Source organism: Theobroma umbraticum, unplaced genomic scaffold (genome assembly GCF_002168275.2).
Source record: "Theobroma umbraticum cultivar Fairchild unplaced genomic scaffold, ASM216827v3 scaffold_95.0, whole genome shotgun sequence".
Classification (NCBI taxonomy): Eukaryota; Viridiplantae; Streptophyta; class Magnoliopsida; order Malvales; family Malvaceae; genus Theobroma; species Theobroma umbraticum.
In genome coordinates, this window is record NW_018397257.1 from 8,041,277 (window position 1) to 8,055,897 (window position 14,621).

At 33.4% G+C, this 14,621-nt stretch overlaps 4 protein-coding genes across 5 annotated transcripts in view; all 4 read left to right on the top strand.

Moving 5' to 3' along the window:
- The first annotated feature begins 668 nt into the window (after nucleotides 1-668).
- Nucleotides 669-3,452, top strand: LOC110412636 (putative terpene synthase 6). The gene is made up of 7 exons (XM_021423226.2): nucleotides 669-860; nucleotides 1,017-1,290; nucleotides 1,425-1,797; nucleotides 1,876-2,094; nucleotides 2,299-2,440; nucleotides 2,558-2,806; nucleotides 2,936-3,452. Exons 1-7 carry the CDS (start codon nucleotides 765-767, stop codon nucleotides 3,221-3,223), a joined length of 1,641 nt encoding a protein of 546 aa, XP_021278901.1. The 5' UTR covers nucleotides 669-764; the 3' UTR covers nucleotides 3,224-3,452.
- A 3,526-nt stretch (nucleotides 3,453-6,978) lies between these two features.
- Nucleotides 6,979-10,229, top strand: LOC110412980 (uncharacterized). 2 transcript variants are annotated; one of them, XM_021423654.1, is made up of 4 exons: nucleotides 6,979-7,114; nucleotides 7,227-7,556; nucleotides 8,613-8,864; nucleotides 9,562-10,229. In XM_021423654.1, the coding sequence occupies exons 2-4, from the start codon at nucleotides 7,284-7,286 to the stop codon at nucleotides 9,835-9,837; spliced, it is 801 nt and encodes a 266-aa protein (XP_021279329.1). In that variant the 5' UTR covers nucleotides 6,979-7,114; nucleotides 7,227-7,283; the 3' UTR covers nucleotides 9,838-10,229. The 2 variants fall into 2 exon arrangements, with proteins under 2 accessions (XP_021279329.1, XP_021279330.1); XM_021423655.2 differs by having other exon boundaries at nucleotides 7,017-7,120.
- A 312-nt stretch (nucleotides 10,230-10,541) lies between these two features.
- LOC110412402 (F-box protein At5g49610-like) lies at nucleotides 10,542-13,158 on the top strand. Its single transcript, XM_021422932.2, has 2 exons — nucleotides 10,542-10,955; nucleotides 11,943-13,158. The coding sequence occupies exon 2, from the start codon at nucleotides 11,946-11,948 to the stop codon at nucleotides 13,089-13,091; it is 1,146 nt and encodes a 381-aa protein (XP_021278607.2). The 5' UTR covers nucleotides 10,542-10,955; nucleotides 11,943-11,945; the 3' UTR covers nucleotides 13,092-13,158.
- An 813-nt stretch (nucleotides 13,159-13,971) lies between these two features.
- The window catches only part of LOC149527458 (putative pentatricopeptide repeat-containing protein At3g13770, mitochondrial), a 2,218-nt gene continuing 1,568 nt past the window's right edge, over nucleotides 13,972-14,621 (top strand). The window contains exon 1 of the mRNA XM_089782915.1: nucleotides 13,972-14,571. Within this exon, the coding sequence (XP_089639041.1) occupies nucleotides 13,972-14,571 (600 nt within the window). The remainder of the gene's footprint in view (nucleotides 14,572-14,621) is intronic.

Genomic DNA, 14,621 nt, shown 5'->3' on the forward strand with positions numbered 1-14,621 from the left:
TATATTTAAACTTTTTCTTATATTTGAAGTTTCAAAAATATATTAATATAATAAATTTTTATGTGCACATTCTAAAACATATAAAAATAAAATTTTATTTTTTCTAAACGGCATACAAATAATACATGTTGATAACTATTTTTTGAACGTAAGAGGATATTAATTTATATTATTCTTAAATTATTTTTATTTTTAAGATCTTTATTATAAAAAAACACATATGGATGACAGATCGAGTAGTTTGTACTTTCAATTCAAAAACTTATTTATCAAGTGAATTTATAAACTTAAGAATCATCTCATTTCTTATCCATTACACTTATAAAACGTAAAATTGATTAATTATCAAAAAAAATTATTAGAAAATGAATAGATTAATAAAGAGAGGTATTAATCATTGTAAACAAATCTACTCCACCAAATTCAAGGCGCAATTCATTTATTGCTCTAACTTATAAATTAGGCATCCACTAGGTGAGATGTTTCCCGCATCCACCATGTGAAATGTTTTCCCGCATCCACCAAAAAGAGTAGTCTGGCCGAAGATCAACACCATATTAAGAAAATATTGTATATTTCCAATACCCATCGATCGAAGAAGGAAAACGTTATCTATAAATAGCCTATGTTACCTGCCCTTGCTTGAACAACATAGCCCTGCATAGGCAACTCTTTTCACCACTTGCTCCTGCAGAATTGCAACCGCTGCTTTGCTTTAACTAGCTCAGGAGAAAATAGTTTGGGTTTTTTTTCAATCTTGTTCAATGGCTAACGCCAATAATGAAGTCGTTCGTCCGTTGGTCAACTTTCCCCAGGATATATGGGGTGATCGTTTTCTATCTTTTCCATTCAATAACTTGGTAAGTGACAATAAGTGTGCTTCATACTGCAAGTACATATTTCTAGTTTTTTCTACGGTATATATATAGAAGAAGATATCTCATTTCTTGAACCTTTACTTTTAGGGTACAACTTAATTAACACTTTATAACTTCTGTTTATTTGCTTACATATAGGACTTTGAATTATGCTCTAAACAAGTGGAATCTATGAAAGAGATGGTGAAGGACATGTTAATGGCTTCGACAAGTGATCCAATAGAAAAAATTTTTCTGATTAATTCTCTATACCGCCTGGGAGTTTCATACCAATTTGAAAATGAGATTGAAGAGCACTTAAATCTCCTTTTCCATTCGTTACCTGAACTCAATGAAGATAACGACTATGAACTGTACACAGTTGCAGTCATATTTCAAGTTTTCAGGTTGCATGGTTATAAAATGCCTTGTGGTAAGTGCAATCCATTATGTATGACTGGTAATTAATGAAAAATTTAATTGAGTTAGATTGTTGAAATCATTCTTTATGATGATGAAGCTATTATTAAGAAAGCTAATTCAATTATGGTGGATTTTGAATCATAGATGTGTTTAGCAAATTCCGGGATGATGAAGGTAAGTTTAAGGAAGCACTGATTAGTGATATCAAGGGCATGATAAGCTTGTATGAAGCTAGCCATTTCAGAATGAATGGAGAACTTATTCTAGATGAAGCCCTTGCTTTTACAACAAAGCACTTGGAATCCTTGGCAAACCAATCAAGTCCCCATCTTGGAGAATACATTGTAAATGCCTTGTTCCGACCCTACCATCACGGTATGGAAAGACTTGAGGCAAGGCAGTACATCTCTTTCTATGAAAAGGATGAATCAAGGAATGATGTATTACTCAAGTTTGCAAAATATGATTTCAACCGGATACAGTTGCTGCTTCAACAGGAACTAAGCGTCCTCTCAAGGTGATTAATTTTAGCCTAGTGCCAGGTTATCCCTTTCTTTTTCATATCCAATATACTGAATCATTATTTGTGTTGCAGTTGGTACAAAGAATTAAACCTGAAATCCAAGTTTCCTTACGCAAGACATAGAATCGTGGAGTGTCTCTTCTATGCGCTTGGGATATATTTTGAGCCATGTTATGCTCGTGGGCGCGACATACTTGCTAAACTCACAGTGCTTTTGGGTTTCCTTGATGATGCCTATGAGGCATATGGTTTATATGAAGAACTTCAATCTTTCACAGACGCTATCCAAAGGTTTGCTTATTTCTTTGTGTTTATTATTATGATAGTAATGGAAAAGGAAGAATGTAAATCAATTAATATATTCAAAAAAATTTTATCTGATATGTCGTGTAAGAACTCTTAAAGAAGAAATGTTAATTTTCATTTCCTTGCTTATTCAAAATCATATTCCTCGGGTGCTCCCTGATCACTTGCCAGAGAATTCTTATTGTTCAGATTTGATATTCGTGCCATGGATGAACTGACAGCAAATTACCAGAAAATCCTATATGAGACTATCATAGCTGTTCATGATGAAGCAGAGAATCAGGTGCATAGGGAAGGAAGATCCTACAGCGTCTCTTACACCCGGGATGAGGTAAAGGAGATCACCTCCTTCCCCTAACATTTCATTTCTTACTTAGCCCGTGCTTTAATTCTTGTATCTTACTTGAATATTACGGTTAATTTTGATCTGATGGTGGGAACGAATTAGTTCAAGAAATTCGTGATAGCCCACCAAGTTGAAGCCCAGTGGAGGCATGAAGGCCATCTACCAACATTTGATGAGTATTTGGAAAATGGAGCATATTCAAGTGCAGGCATTTTAGCTATGACTCAGATCTTGGTAGGAATGGAAGAAGCAGATGAAAGTGCATATGAATGGATAATAAACGATGATAACAAAATTTCAAAAGCTCTCCCAATATCTACCCGTCTCTATAATGACATTGTTACTAATGAGGTAAATCTACGGTTAAATTTGTATTTTCATCAACTGTTTGATTCAAAAGTACATATATTCTCATGTTCAAGGAGAGGATTCGAATTAAATAAAGCCTCTGAATTGACATATGGGAATCAAATTTTGAAGGGCGAGGAAAAGAGGGGATTTGCTTCTGGATCCGCCTGCTACATGAAGCAATACAATGTTTCAAGACAGGAAGCCATTAAAACTTTTCGAGAAAAACTTGTGGCTGCATGGAAAGACATCAACGAGGGTTGCCTGACAGCGCCTGTCCCGCAGCAAATTCGCAGGCGAGCACTTAACTTTGCACGCCTACTTGATTTAGCTTACAGGGATGATGATCCATACACAAAGCCAGAGTTATATTTCAAACATCTTATCACCAAAGTGCTCATTGATCCCATACCCCTTTAACAAGAACATGTTGGCTTTTCTTTTTTTCTTCTGATGCCAGAATTGCTATGCATATTATTTGGCATGTTAATTATTGTTTTTAAATACATTTGTAATAAAGAGAACAATGGAGTCCGTCACCCATTGATAACATCTCTCGATAGTTATTTTCAGGGGCCCTGTTTTAGTTGCACTTACAGCAAATTATAACTTTGCTTTTCTTTTCTTTTCTTTGTGTCTGTCTCCAACATGCTTTTCCTAGAAAATAAAAATTAAAATACCTATTTCTTTTCTATAATTAACAGGAAAAAAAATTAAAATCAAGCCTTGGATAAAAATTGAGTGAGGACATCTGCCAGTCTACGTTCAAATTCAATGGGAATATAATCGACATGCAGTTGTCTATTATGCATTTTCTCTTTATTCAATTTTAATATATCATTACATTTATTACAAATATATTGTCTGTACATATTTAGAGCCTATTTGGTGTGATTTTTTTTTTTACTGAAAAGCTATTATAAAATTTTTATAAAAAATAACAACTTTTGAAATTAAATTAAAAAAGTTTGATAAATTAAAATTATCATAAAAGATATTTAATGAATAATTTTCTATTAATCATGAATTTCTTTATTCACAATGAAAAAAAAGTTAACTTTATTTATTTATCTATTTAAAATAAAATTTTGAAAAGATAAAAAGTTGACATGTTAGGATGGAGAAAGGGGTATAGTTTTTGAAAAAATAATGTTATGATTATTTTTAATAGATAAGGATATTTTTAAAATAAATTTTTTTAAAAAAAAGCTATCATATTTTTAAAAAAAGAGAAAAAAAAACTCTCTTTAGAGCTATTCTTGAAACTTTTTTTTTTAGATTTTAGTTTTTAATACTTTTAAAAAGTGGATAAATTAAAAAAAGTCGGATCAAATAGACACTTAGTTAATTACTCTTGTATATATATTTATTTTCTTGTTAATATAAAACAAAATAATTTAACACGATTATATTTTCTTAACACTAATCAGTTCAAAATTTTTAAAGCATATAAATTAATAACACTTGTATATGACAAACAGAACCCATCGAATTCATTTAAAAATGATGAGCGAGTCATCAATTATATTAAACTAGCATTTAGAAAACAAATTAATATACAATTCTTTTAGGTTTTCGGATGAGTCATTAAGGTGGGGAGGATGATTCTATATTTTATTGGCTACGTTTCGTTGTCGTTAGTGTTTCACAATTCATCATTTGGTTCCATATTCAACAAAGCAGATGCAATATTCTATTGGGAAAGTAAGTTGGCTAAGAAAGAAGATTAATATTCTTTACTTATTAAATTATATCATATTTATATTTAACATTTTTCTTATGTTTGAAGTTTTAAAAATATATTAATATTATAAATTTTCATGTGCACATATTAAAATATATAAAAATAAAAATTTATTTTTTCTTTCCAGCATAAAAAATGTTGATAATTATTTTTTGGACGTAGGAGGATATTAATTTATATTAATCTTAAATTGTCTTTAGTACTTATTTTTCATTTTCAAGGCTTTTATTAAGGAAAAAAATACATATCAATAAAGAGTTGAGTAGCTCGTACTTTCAAGCCAAAAACATAGTTACTAAATAAAATAAAATCATTACTTATAAAGATAAAAATCATCTCATTTTTTATTTTTTATATTTATAAAACGCGCAATTGATTAATGATTGAAAAAAAAAATTATTAGAAAATGAATAGATTAATAAGGGGAGGCATTAATCATAGCAAACAAAGCTACTTTACCAAATTCAAGGCGCTATTCATTTAAAAAAAATATTGTTATTACATATAATATTAAAAAAATATTATTATTACATGTCATATTCAAAAACATTTTATTACACTTTAATGTCTAAACTGTTATTATTACTTACAAACTAAAACTTCAAATTCTCTTTATTTTTTTATTTTTTTGACAATTTGGTACCGATTAAAGTGTTTCTAACATGTTTTTATAAATCAAAACATAAATTTTCTTATTTAAAACGCTTATTTTGACTAAAAATCGAAAAAATTTTCATTGAAAACTTAAGTTTATAAATTTTAAAATTTTGAGTTTATTGGTGTCTAAATCTCAAATTGATCCAATTAAAAATTATTTTAAACATCTGTGATTATTTTTACTATTTAGTTTTATCCAAAATACCTAAAAATCAAATCCTTTAAAAAGCCATCCACTCAAGTACATCAAAACCATTGTTTAGTGTCGTGTGTTGGAAAGAGAAATTTAAAAGCGTAGGAGAGAGAAAATCAGGTGCATAGTAGATGAATGTCGAAGAGAGAAATCGATAAAATTAGAAAGGGTGAGATGTTGAAAGAAAAATCAAAAGCACAAATAGGAAGAAATTGTGATAAATAGTTTAATTTATTTGAAATAATTTCAAAGGTATTTTTGTCTTTAAATATGACTAAAAACAGTTAAATTTATTTTGATAGTTATTTTTAAATGCCTTTATCAAAAAAGATTATTCCTCACAATTTTCTCTATTTGAAAAAAAAAAACAGAATATTCATGTGGAGCCGTTTTAGCAATGACTAAGATCTTGATAGGAATAGAAGAAGCAGATAAAAGTGCATATGAATGGATGATAAACAATGATAAGAAAATTTCCAAAGCTCTCCAAATATCTGGCCGTCTCTATAATGACATTGTTACTAATGAGGTAATTACTCTATAATAAATTTGTGTTTTAATCAATTGTTTGATTACTTTAAAGCTTTAAATTTTACATGTGTGTATTTGATTCAAAAATTAAATGTATTATCATGTTCAAGCAGTGGGTTCGAATTTTCTTCCTTCTAAAAATATTTTTAAAATAAACTCATGAATTTTTGTAAACATAGTCATGTCTTTTTAATTGACGTATAGGAATCAAATTTTGAAGGACGAGGAATCGAGGGGATTTCTAGGAGCCCTTAACCTTTGTTTTAATTGCACCCGCAGAAAATTATAACTTTTGTGCTTTCCAGAGGAAATAAATTAAAATAAAAATACCCATTTCTTTTCTTGTTAAAAGTGACCGGGATCAATTGGGCTTGATTGATATTTTTAAACTTTTAATATCAATTTATTTAATAATTTTTTCTGAAATATTAAAATTTTTATAATTAAAAATAAATAATTAATTGCAAACTTATTTGCCAAACTTCTTAATGTTTTATTTTTTATGCACCAAGTTAGGCATTCAAAATCTCCATACTCTAACTTGATGGGGAGTATTAGAACAATATTTTCTCTTAATTAGATCTTAATAATCTTTACATTTATTGCAAGTACATTTTCTTTACATATGTAATCAATCTCTTGAATATGTATTTTACTTTCTAGTGAATACAAACCAGAATGATTTAATTCCAACTAATTGTAGTCATCTAAAAGATAATAAGCAATATCAGTTCATCAATTATATTAAACTAGCATCTAAAAACCAAACGAATATATGATTCTTTAAGTTTTCAGATGAGCCATTAATTAATTTATTAAAATTTCAATTATTGCTCTCTTTTCCTTCATATTCTTTCGACCTTATATTGAAATCTTTTCTTAATTTCCGTTGCATATTTTTTTGGGCTTTAAAGAAATTACAAGACCGAAACCTAAATGCTTATTAAAACGGGCCAATAAGCTTAGAAATGAATGAGGCCAGCCCAACCTATATTTGTCTGTACGGCTAATTCAAAGTCCAACTTCCCTTCTCTCTCCGTACTGTATCCAGACCCATCGTCCTTAGCCGACTTATCCTCCTCCTCTAAACCCATCATTGTCCTCTGTCTCTCGCTTCTTTTTCTTCTCTGATTCCGTCCAGCCTCGGATCAAAACGGAATATAGGCTCGTGACTCACGACACCCAGGTTAGAGTTACGCCTCTTCTCTCCTTTTCTTTTCTTTTCTTCTGTTCCTCTTATTATAACGTAACTAAATTGCATGTATGAACAATTGCTCTTTTTTTTTTTGTGGGTTTAGGCTAATATCTCGGGAGGCTTGATGAGGTAACTTAAGGGAAGGCAGTCAAAAACAAAAATGAAGTCGATTCAGGCTAATAACAGGGCCTTACCTATTAATTGTCCACATTTGTTAAAACCGCAACTCCAGCTGTCTTATCCGTATGTTGTATGTTTCAATGCTAAGCTTCCAGTTAGCAACTCCTTGAAACTAGTTGCAAGTGCATCCCCATGTCAACAACAATTTGCTCCTCTGTTAAAGCACAAGAGATATGTATCTTTGTCGAAATGCCGGCAAGGAACTCCCCTTTGCAGAATAGGAGGTGAAGATAAGTCGGCTGGTGACAATGAGGTGTGAAAGCTTTATCTTACCTTAGTGTTTTTTGGCATAAATGCTCAATATATGTTTAAATGGTGAAGGAAACAAAAATGCTGCTTGAAACATGTTTTATTATGTATATAAGCTCAAGTCATATGTTTGTGTTCTCTTTTTCCTTTTTGTGTGTATGTATTATATGTTGAGAATTCACTTGGTTCGAGTATTAAAATGCTTGAAGTCAGATTGAATTGCTACTTGAGTTCGACTTAAACTTGTTGATGATTACATTGAGTTTTGAGTTATTAACCAAGTCAAGCTCGAGTGGGTTTGGGTAGCTTGACTCGCTCAGTCTCCTAGGGTTATACCAAATAACCTTTGTACTGGCACCCTATACATCTAATATTATAAGTTCACTCTGCGTCTTTTAAAGTTGTAATTTTTCATTTCCAACAATGATGGAGAAATTGACATAGAGATCCCTTTTATGATCTGGCCAGAGAGCTAGACTGGCTCCACTGAAGGTTGAAATTCAAGTAGAAAATTGGATGGCTTTAACAGGGCTGTGGTAACATAAATAAGTCTTTGGTTTGGGTGGGTCCTGTCATGTTTTATTTGCTTAAGCAATTTTGCTTTGAATTTTCATCATATTCCACGGTTTTATTATTTTTTCACATTTTCTTTTAGATGGTCACAATAGAAAGGATTGATATCTTTGTATCTTGCATTTCTTTACTTATGTCATTCTATTTCCTCTTTTCATCTTTTGATAGAAAGAAATTATGTATTTTCTATCCCAGTACTATTGTTTTCTGAAACTGCCTTTTAGGATGGACTCTTAGTTTTCTCCCCTTTGGTTTTGTGATGTCTTCGCAAGTTCTTTTCTGCCAACTAGAAGAATGGAGTCTTTAATTTTATTACTTTTAACTGATGGAAATTTGATGGAGGCATGCAGTTCTAGAATCCTGTTCACAAGTGGACGAAATGATTGAGAGAACTAGATGGCTGCAATTTTTTGGCGTGTAAAATACAGTTTTAATACTTTAGTGTGGAACCTAATAATGTGATTGAATTTCTTTATCTGGTTATCAGGGTTCACCTTGGAAAGCTATTGAGAAAGCTATAGGGAACTTCAGGAAAGAACAGTCAGTTGAGGATGTATTACGGAAGCAGATTCAGAAACAAGAATACTATGATGAAGGCAGTGGCAAAAATCCACCACGTGGTGGAGGCGGCAATGGTGGTGGTGGGGATGGATCTGGAGGGTCTGAGGATGAGGGCCTCTCTGGGATCTTGGATGAGACCCTGCAAGTGATCTTAGCAACCATTGGCTTTATATTCCTGGTAAAAAGTGTTTCCTCTTTATTTTCTTTGACTCTCAGGACATAACCTCGCCTTTTCATTTTGCTGTGTTTGATTCTCAATTTTATGTTCCTGGTGAAACCTGATGAAAATAATGGCTTCAGTTACATCAATCGCATTTTTGATAGGAGGGCTGAGGGGCATTCCTGCTCTTTTCATCAGACCTCCCCACTACCCTTTCATACAGATACACACATTCACACATATGGTTTCAATGCATGGATTACAAGTTCTCAAATAATAGATTTATTACTTTGCAACTGTGCTAGATGTTAGGAAGATAACATAGTAAAATTTTCTTCTTTTTCTTTTTCTAAAACTGATGCTCTGAAGACTATATTTACTTTTTATTTACATAGCATAATATAATCTTTTTTTCAGAATGCGTAGCCAGGCTATAACTTTTCTGTGCTATAACAAATTCATTAATCCCCCCTTGTTTCAAGCTTTTACATGCAACTTTCATGTATTTACTCAAAAAAAATAAAAAAAGGCTTTTGTTATACTCTGGTCTGTTTGTCATGAGAATTCCTTTTTCTCCCATTCTTTAACTTTATGTGATATAATGGATATCATATATGTATTTATGCACGTGTCTGATTAGTGCAAGTGTTGTCTAGAAAATGGTGTTCAATCCTATGTATTTCTGAAATTTTTGGCTTGATGATACCTCCTACAGTATGTTTACATCATCACTGGTGAGGAGCTTGCTCGGCTAGTGAAGGACTACATTAAGTTTCTCTTTGGAGGAAATAAAAGTGTTCGTTTGAGGCGTGCCATGAACAAATGGGGAAAGTTCTTTGAGAAGCTGACTGAGAAGGAGGAGTATGATCGATATTGGTTGGAAAAGGCTATCATCACTACCCCGACATGGTATGACAGCCCCAGCAAGTACAGACAGGTCCTCGATTCTTATCTAGAATCAGATGATGACGATGATGATGATGATGAGTAATCCTAAGTCCTGATGTAATTATCTTTGTGATCCTGAAAGAGATTAGTGAGAATGTCACTCATGACTGTTTGGTGTTTCTGAAAATGTTAGTCATGAACGAAGATCAATTTTGATAATAAATTGTTGCATTGTGGAAAAACTTCATTGTGTATAGCAATTGAGCAGCAAGGGTAGCTGATGATTATGAGCAATGTTCAGTCATTGAATGGAGCTGTTATATCGGATATCACGCTTTTCAACAATATTTGGGTTACTATGAAAAAAGAAAGCCTGTGGGGATGACCCGGCCATAATATGCTAGGGCATTGTATTTCTAAGCAGCAGGTGAAAGCCTCACAAGTTATCTAGAACAGATGGAGCGTGAATGTGCTTAGGTGTTTCATTTGATGGTAAATGCGTATATCTCTTGTTTAAAGAGTTGGGTGTTTGATTTGATGGTAAATGTGTATTTTTTATCTATAAACGAGTTTGATTCCATCAAACATGGATCTTGGATGGTGGAGAAATTTCTAACTCAATCTGAGATTATTCAAAATACTAGCAATGATTGAATTGATCCATCCTCCTAATGGCTCTCTGCAAATGCAAGGACCAAAGACCATAATTGCAGGTCATTTATATAGAAGATAGGTAACATTCTTCCCATGCATCGGTTTCATGCACTTCTTTAATCATTTCATTACGATCGTCCACTTCATGTAAGTCTGACCGATCAACGATTCTGATGAGAAGGGATAAGAGATGAGGAGGACTCGAGTATCACCTCACCAATCACCAACCTGTGAGAATATAAACAGTACTCAAAGCCAAGACAAGACGTTGCCCATTGCGCATTCGTTGTAGTACATTGCACATCCCCGAAGCATAGGATTACTCTCTCTCAGGCAGCTTGTAATCTCGTGCACTCCCTCTTGATGAGACCACTTGGGAAATTCACCACTCTATAAGTGAACCGTCTGATGAAGCCATTAAAAAGAATCAGAGTCCCATGATTTGGTTCTGTGCCGACGTTTGAGCTGCTGTGCACTTTTGTTTCATCTTCCATTGTCTTCTCTCTTCCATTTTGAAAAAATACTGAGCCTTGCAAACAGAAATAGTTGAATCTTCCTTCCTTGAAGGTAAGGAATGTTATCATTGTTTCTTCTTTTATTTTTTTGATTCATACTTTGAATGCTATAATCGGCGTTTAACTGTTTCATTGATTCTTACATATCCTTTTTCCTTTTTTTTTTTGTCCTTTTTGTTTGGCTTCTTGTTCCTTAGTGAAGCTCTTTACTTTGAATAGCATTTGGGTTTTCTTTTCTTTTATTTTCTCTCTGTTTTCAACTAAAGTTAGTAAATTTCAACTGCAAGTTTTATTTTTTTATTTTTATAATAAAACACAGTGTATACACTACTTTTAAAGGACTTGCATGTTTGGTTTTAGTGATTGGTTGGTTTTTGCATGGTTAACTTGTTAATGCTCCTTTGTGTATATTAGCTGTATATCATTCATCCCACAAAGATTTTGGTCTTCTTTCTAACCTTTTTCTTTATTTTTTTTATTTTAATATGGAACTTTTTGTTGATGGAGACTGTTGATTCAGTTTGGAACTTTTATTTTATGTCTTTTAGAGCTAAAAGTTATATAAAATTTCATTATCAATGTGATCAAAAGGGTATGTGTGTGTGTGTGTATAGTGTGGCAGGGAATGCTTAAACTCGTTCAGTAGCTGTTTGTTCATATATTAGGTCCACTAAGCCATAAGCCTTTAAAGGCTTTTATGTTAGGGTGCAGTTTTTAAGTAGCCTACACCATGCTCTTTGCCCTTTTCCAAATGAATTACATTGAGACAAGTTATTAATTTCAGAATTATTGCATGTCCATGTTTACTTATTTGGTTACTGATAAGTTTGAGAAAATGAGGAGAGTGTCAACTAGACAGGATTTAGATAAGGGGAATTGTTTGTAGATTCTCTAGAATAGTGTTGTTTCTGGTTGCAATATATATTACTCATTTTAGATTACTGTTTAAACTTTAAACTGATTCTCACTCTTTTCCTTTTCCATATTCTGTTTGATATTTTTTAGAATAGTATGTGAATTTCTTGAATTTGTGCTTTAGGAAATGGTTAATTTAGGAGACCTGAACAATGACATTCCCTTTGATGTGCTGTCTCGGCTGCCAACAAAGTATATGCCGAAATTAAAGTGTGTTTCTAAAGGGTGGAACCGCCTTATATCTGACCCCACTTTCATGAAGGTTCAATCCCAAAAGAGAGAACAACTATCAGGCTTCTTCTTCCAACAGAAGTACCAATGGTGCTATGATGACATAACTACCATCAGCTACATTCCTGTTGAAAAGCAAGATGCTGAACTCCATAAGACAGTATTTAACTTCCTTCCTGAACATGTTGTGGTGCTGGCTTCATGCAACGGTCTGTTGTGCTGCCGCAGCTGCTTCCCCTTTCATGACTCTTGCCTATACATCTGCAACCCCTTGAGCAATGAATGGTTAAGGCTAAAATGGGATGAACCTAACAAAGAAAACAGCTTTGCTTTGGCATTTGACCCATGTCAAGATCCTATAGCCACACCAACCAATTTCAAATTGATCAGAGTGAAGCAATTTGAAACTGACAAAGAGGCCTTATGCTTTTCATTTGAAATATACTCTTCGGATAAAGGGGCCTGGAGGAAATCAGAGGAAATCTGCAAGTGCAATAACAATCTGTACAAGAACAGAGGCATTTTTACGGAAGGGGTTTTGCACTGGTTGACTGATGGTGACGAAGTGCTGACCTTCAATGTGGAGAATGAACTATCATGGTTGGTATCTGTTCCAATTCCAGCTAATGAGTTCAGAAGCATCCCAGAATCATGTATTGGCGATTCTGATGGCCGGCTGCATTACATCCTGGTCTCTGAATATGGATTGCAAGTGTGGTTTCTTGAAGATTACTTTGAATCCAGGTGGTCCCTGAAGCTTTGCAAAACTCTGGAGGAAATGGAAGAAGAACATTCACAGTTCCTTTATAATTTGCGTGAGAGAGTAACACAACGGTTGGCAGTTGACATGGAACCATGGATTGATCCCTTGGCATTCAAAGATGGGTATTTATTAATGAGGGTTTCTCGAAAGATCTTGCTATATAATATTGAGACAAACAAGCTGAAGCAAGTATGTTATCTTTCCAAGTTGGGTACCAGTTCCATTTGTTGCACAGTGCTTCCCTATACCTTAAGTTTGTCTCCCTTAAATCAGGCTTAAGAGACCCTTTTTCTTTGTCCTCGTTTATCTTCTGTTGGTTAGGTGGTTGTTTATACATGGATCTTCTGATCAGATTCCTACCCCACAACAATGGTACCAATTTATGAGAAGTAAATGAGTTCTGGATATATGCTAGATTCTCCAGCTTTTATTTGCTAGTGCGGTCCTTGAAATATATCTCAATTTAGATATCAGTTGAACATTTTCCTGCCAAGTCATTATGATTCTTCAGCGTACTAATCAGCTTTAACCAATTAAAGATTCAAGTGATTCTCCATCTTTCCCAACCCCCAAAATTCCATCCTTTCATAAGCACATTGAACCTATTCACCAAGTACCTAATTAAAAACTAAATGCAATTTGACAAGCTAATGTATCCATGCCTGCCATTGTACTGATACAAAATAATAAGATCTAAAATAGAAACCAATAATAATAATAATAATAAGTAAGATGGAAAGGAAAGTGATAGAAAGTGTAAGAAAATATCAACTTTTGTGTTGATAACTTTTACATCTTTACATATTTAAATCATGCAACGAGAAAAGGTTATTCTTTACATATATATATTAGATTGGTAATAATGATATCAACATTGGGCCAACTAAATTTTATAGCAAGTTCATAATTACAACTTAAAACTAATGGTAGCAAACAAATGTTTCGCCTAGCTTTAGCTTTCCAAGCCCCCAGGCCGCTATTCTGTTTCACCATCGCAACTTTCCACGCCCATTTCTCAATCCTAGAAGAAAACCTTTGCTCCAAATTCTTAACTTCATGCACCCAAACCTCAAGCTTGCTTCATGGAAAAGCAATCCATGCAAAATTCATCAAAGGCTCGATCCCGCATTCTCTTTATCTCCAAAACCATATCCTCAACATGTACGTAAAGTGCGGAGACCTCATCAACGGCCACAAACTGTTCGATGAAATGCCTGAACGCAACGTGGTGTCATGGTCAGCCATGGTTTCCGGCTTTACCCAGCATAGGTTTTACAACGAAGCTCTCTCCTTGTTTGTTTACATGCTGAGGGATGGAACTTCAAGGCCTAACGAGTTCACTTTTGTTAGTGTTCTTCAAGCTTGTTCTTTGCATGAAAGTTTAGCTTTAGCTTACCAAGTTTACGCTGTCGTTTTACGCTTGGGGTTTGGGTCGAACGTGTTTTTAGTCAATGCTTTTCTGACAGCTTTGATGAGACATGGGGAAAAAGAGGAAGCTTTTGAGGTTTTCGAGAAGTGTTTGAATAAAGATATCGTGACTTGGAATGTTATGTTAAGTGGTTACTTGGAAAGTTCTTGTTTGGAATTGCCTAAGTTTTGGGTTCAAATGAACAATGAAGGAGTTAAACCTGATTGCTTTACTTTTGCAAGTGTTTTAACTGGCTTGGCTTCTCTTGGTGAATTAAACATGGGTTTACAAGCGCATGGTCAAATCGTTAAGTCTGGTCATGGTGGTGAAATTTGTGTTGGGAACTCTTTGGTTGATATGTATATAAAGAGTCAAAGACTTTTTGATGGATTGAAAGCTTT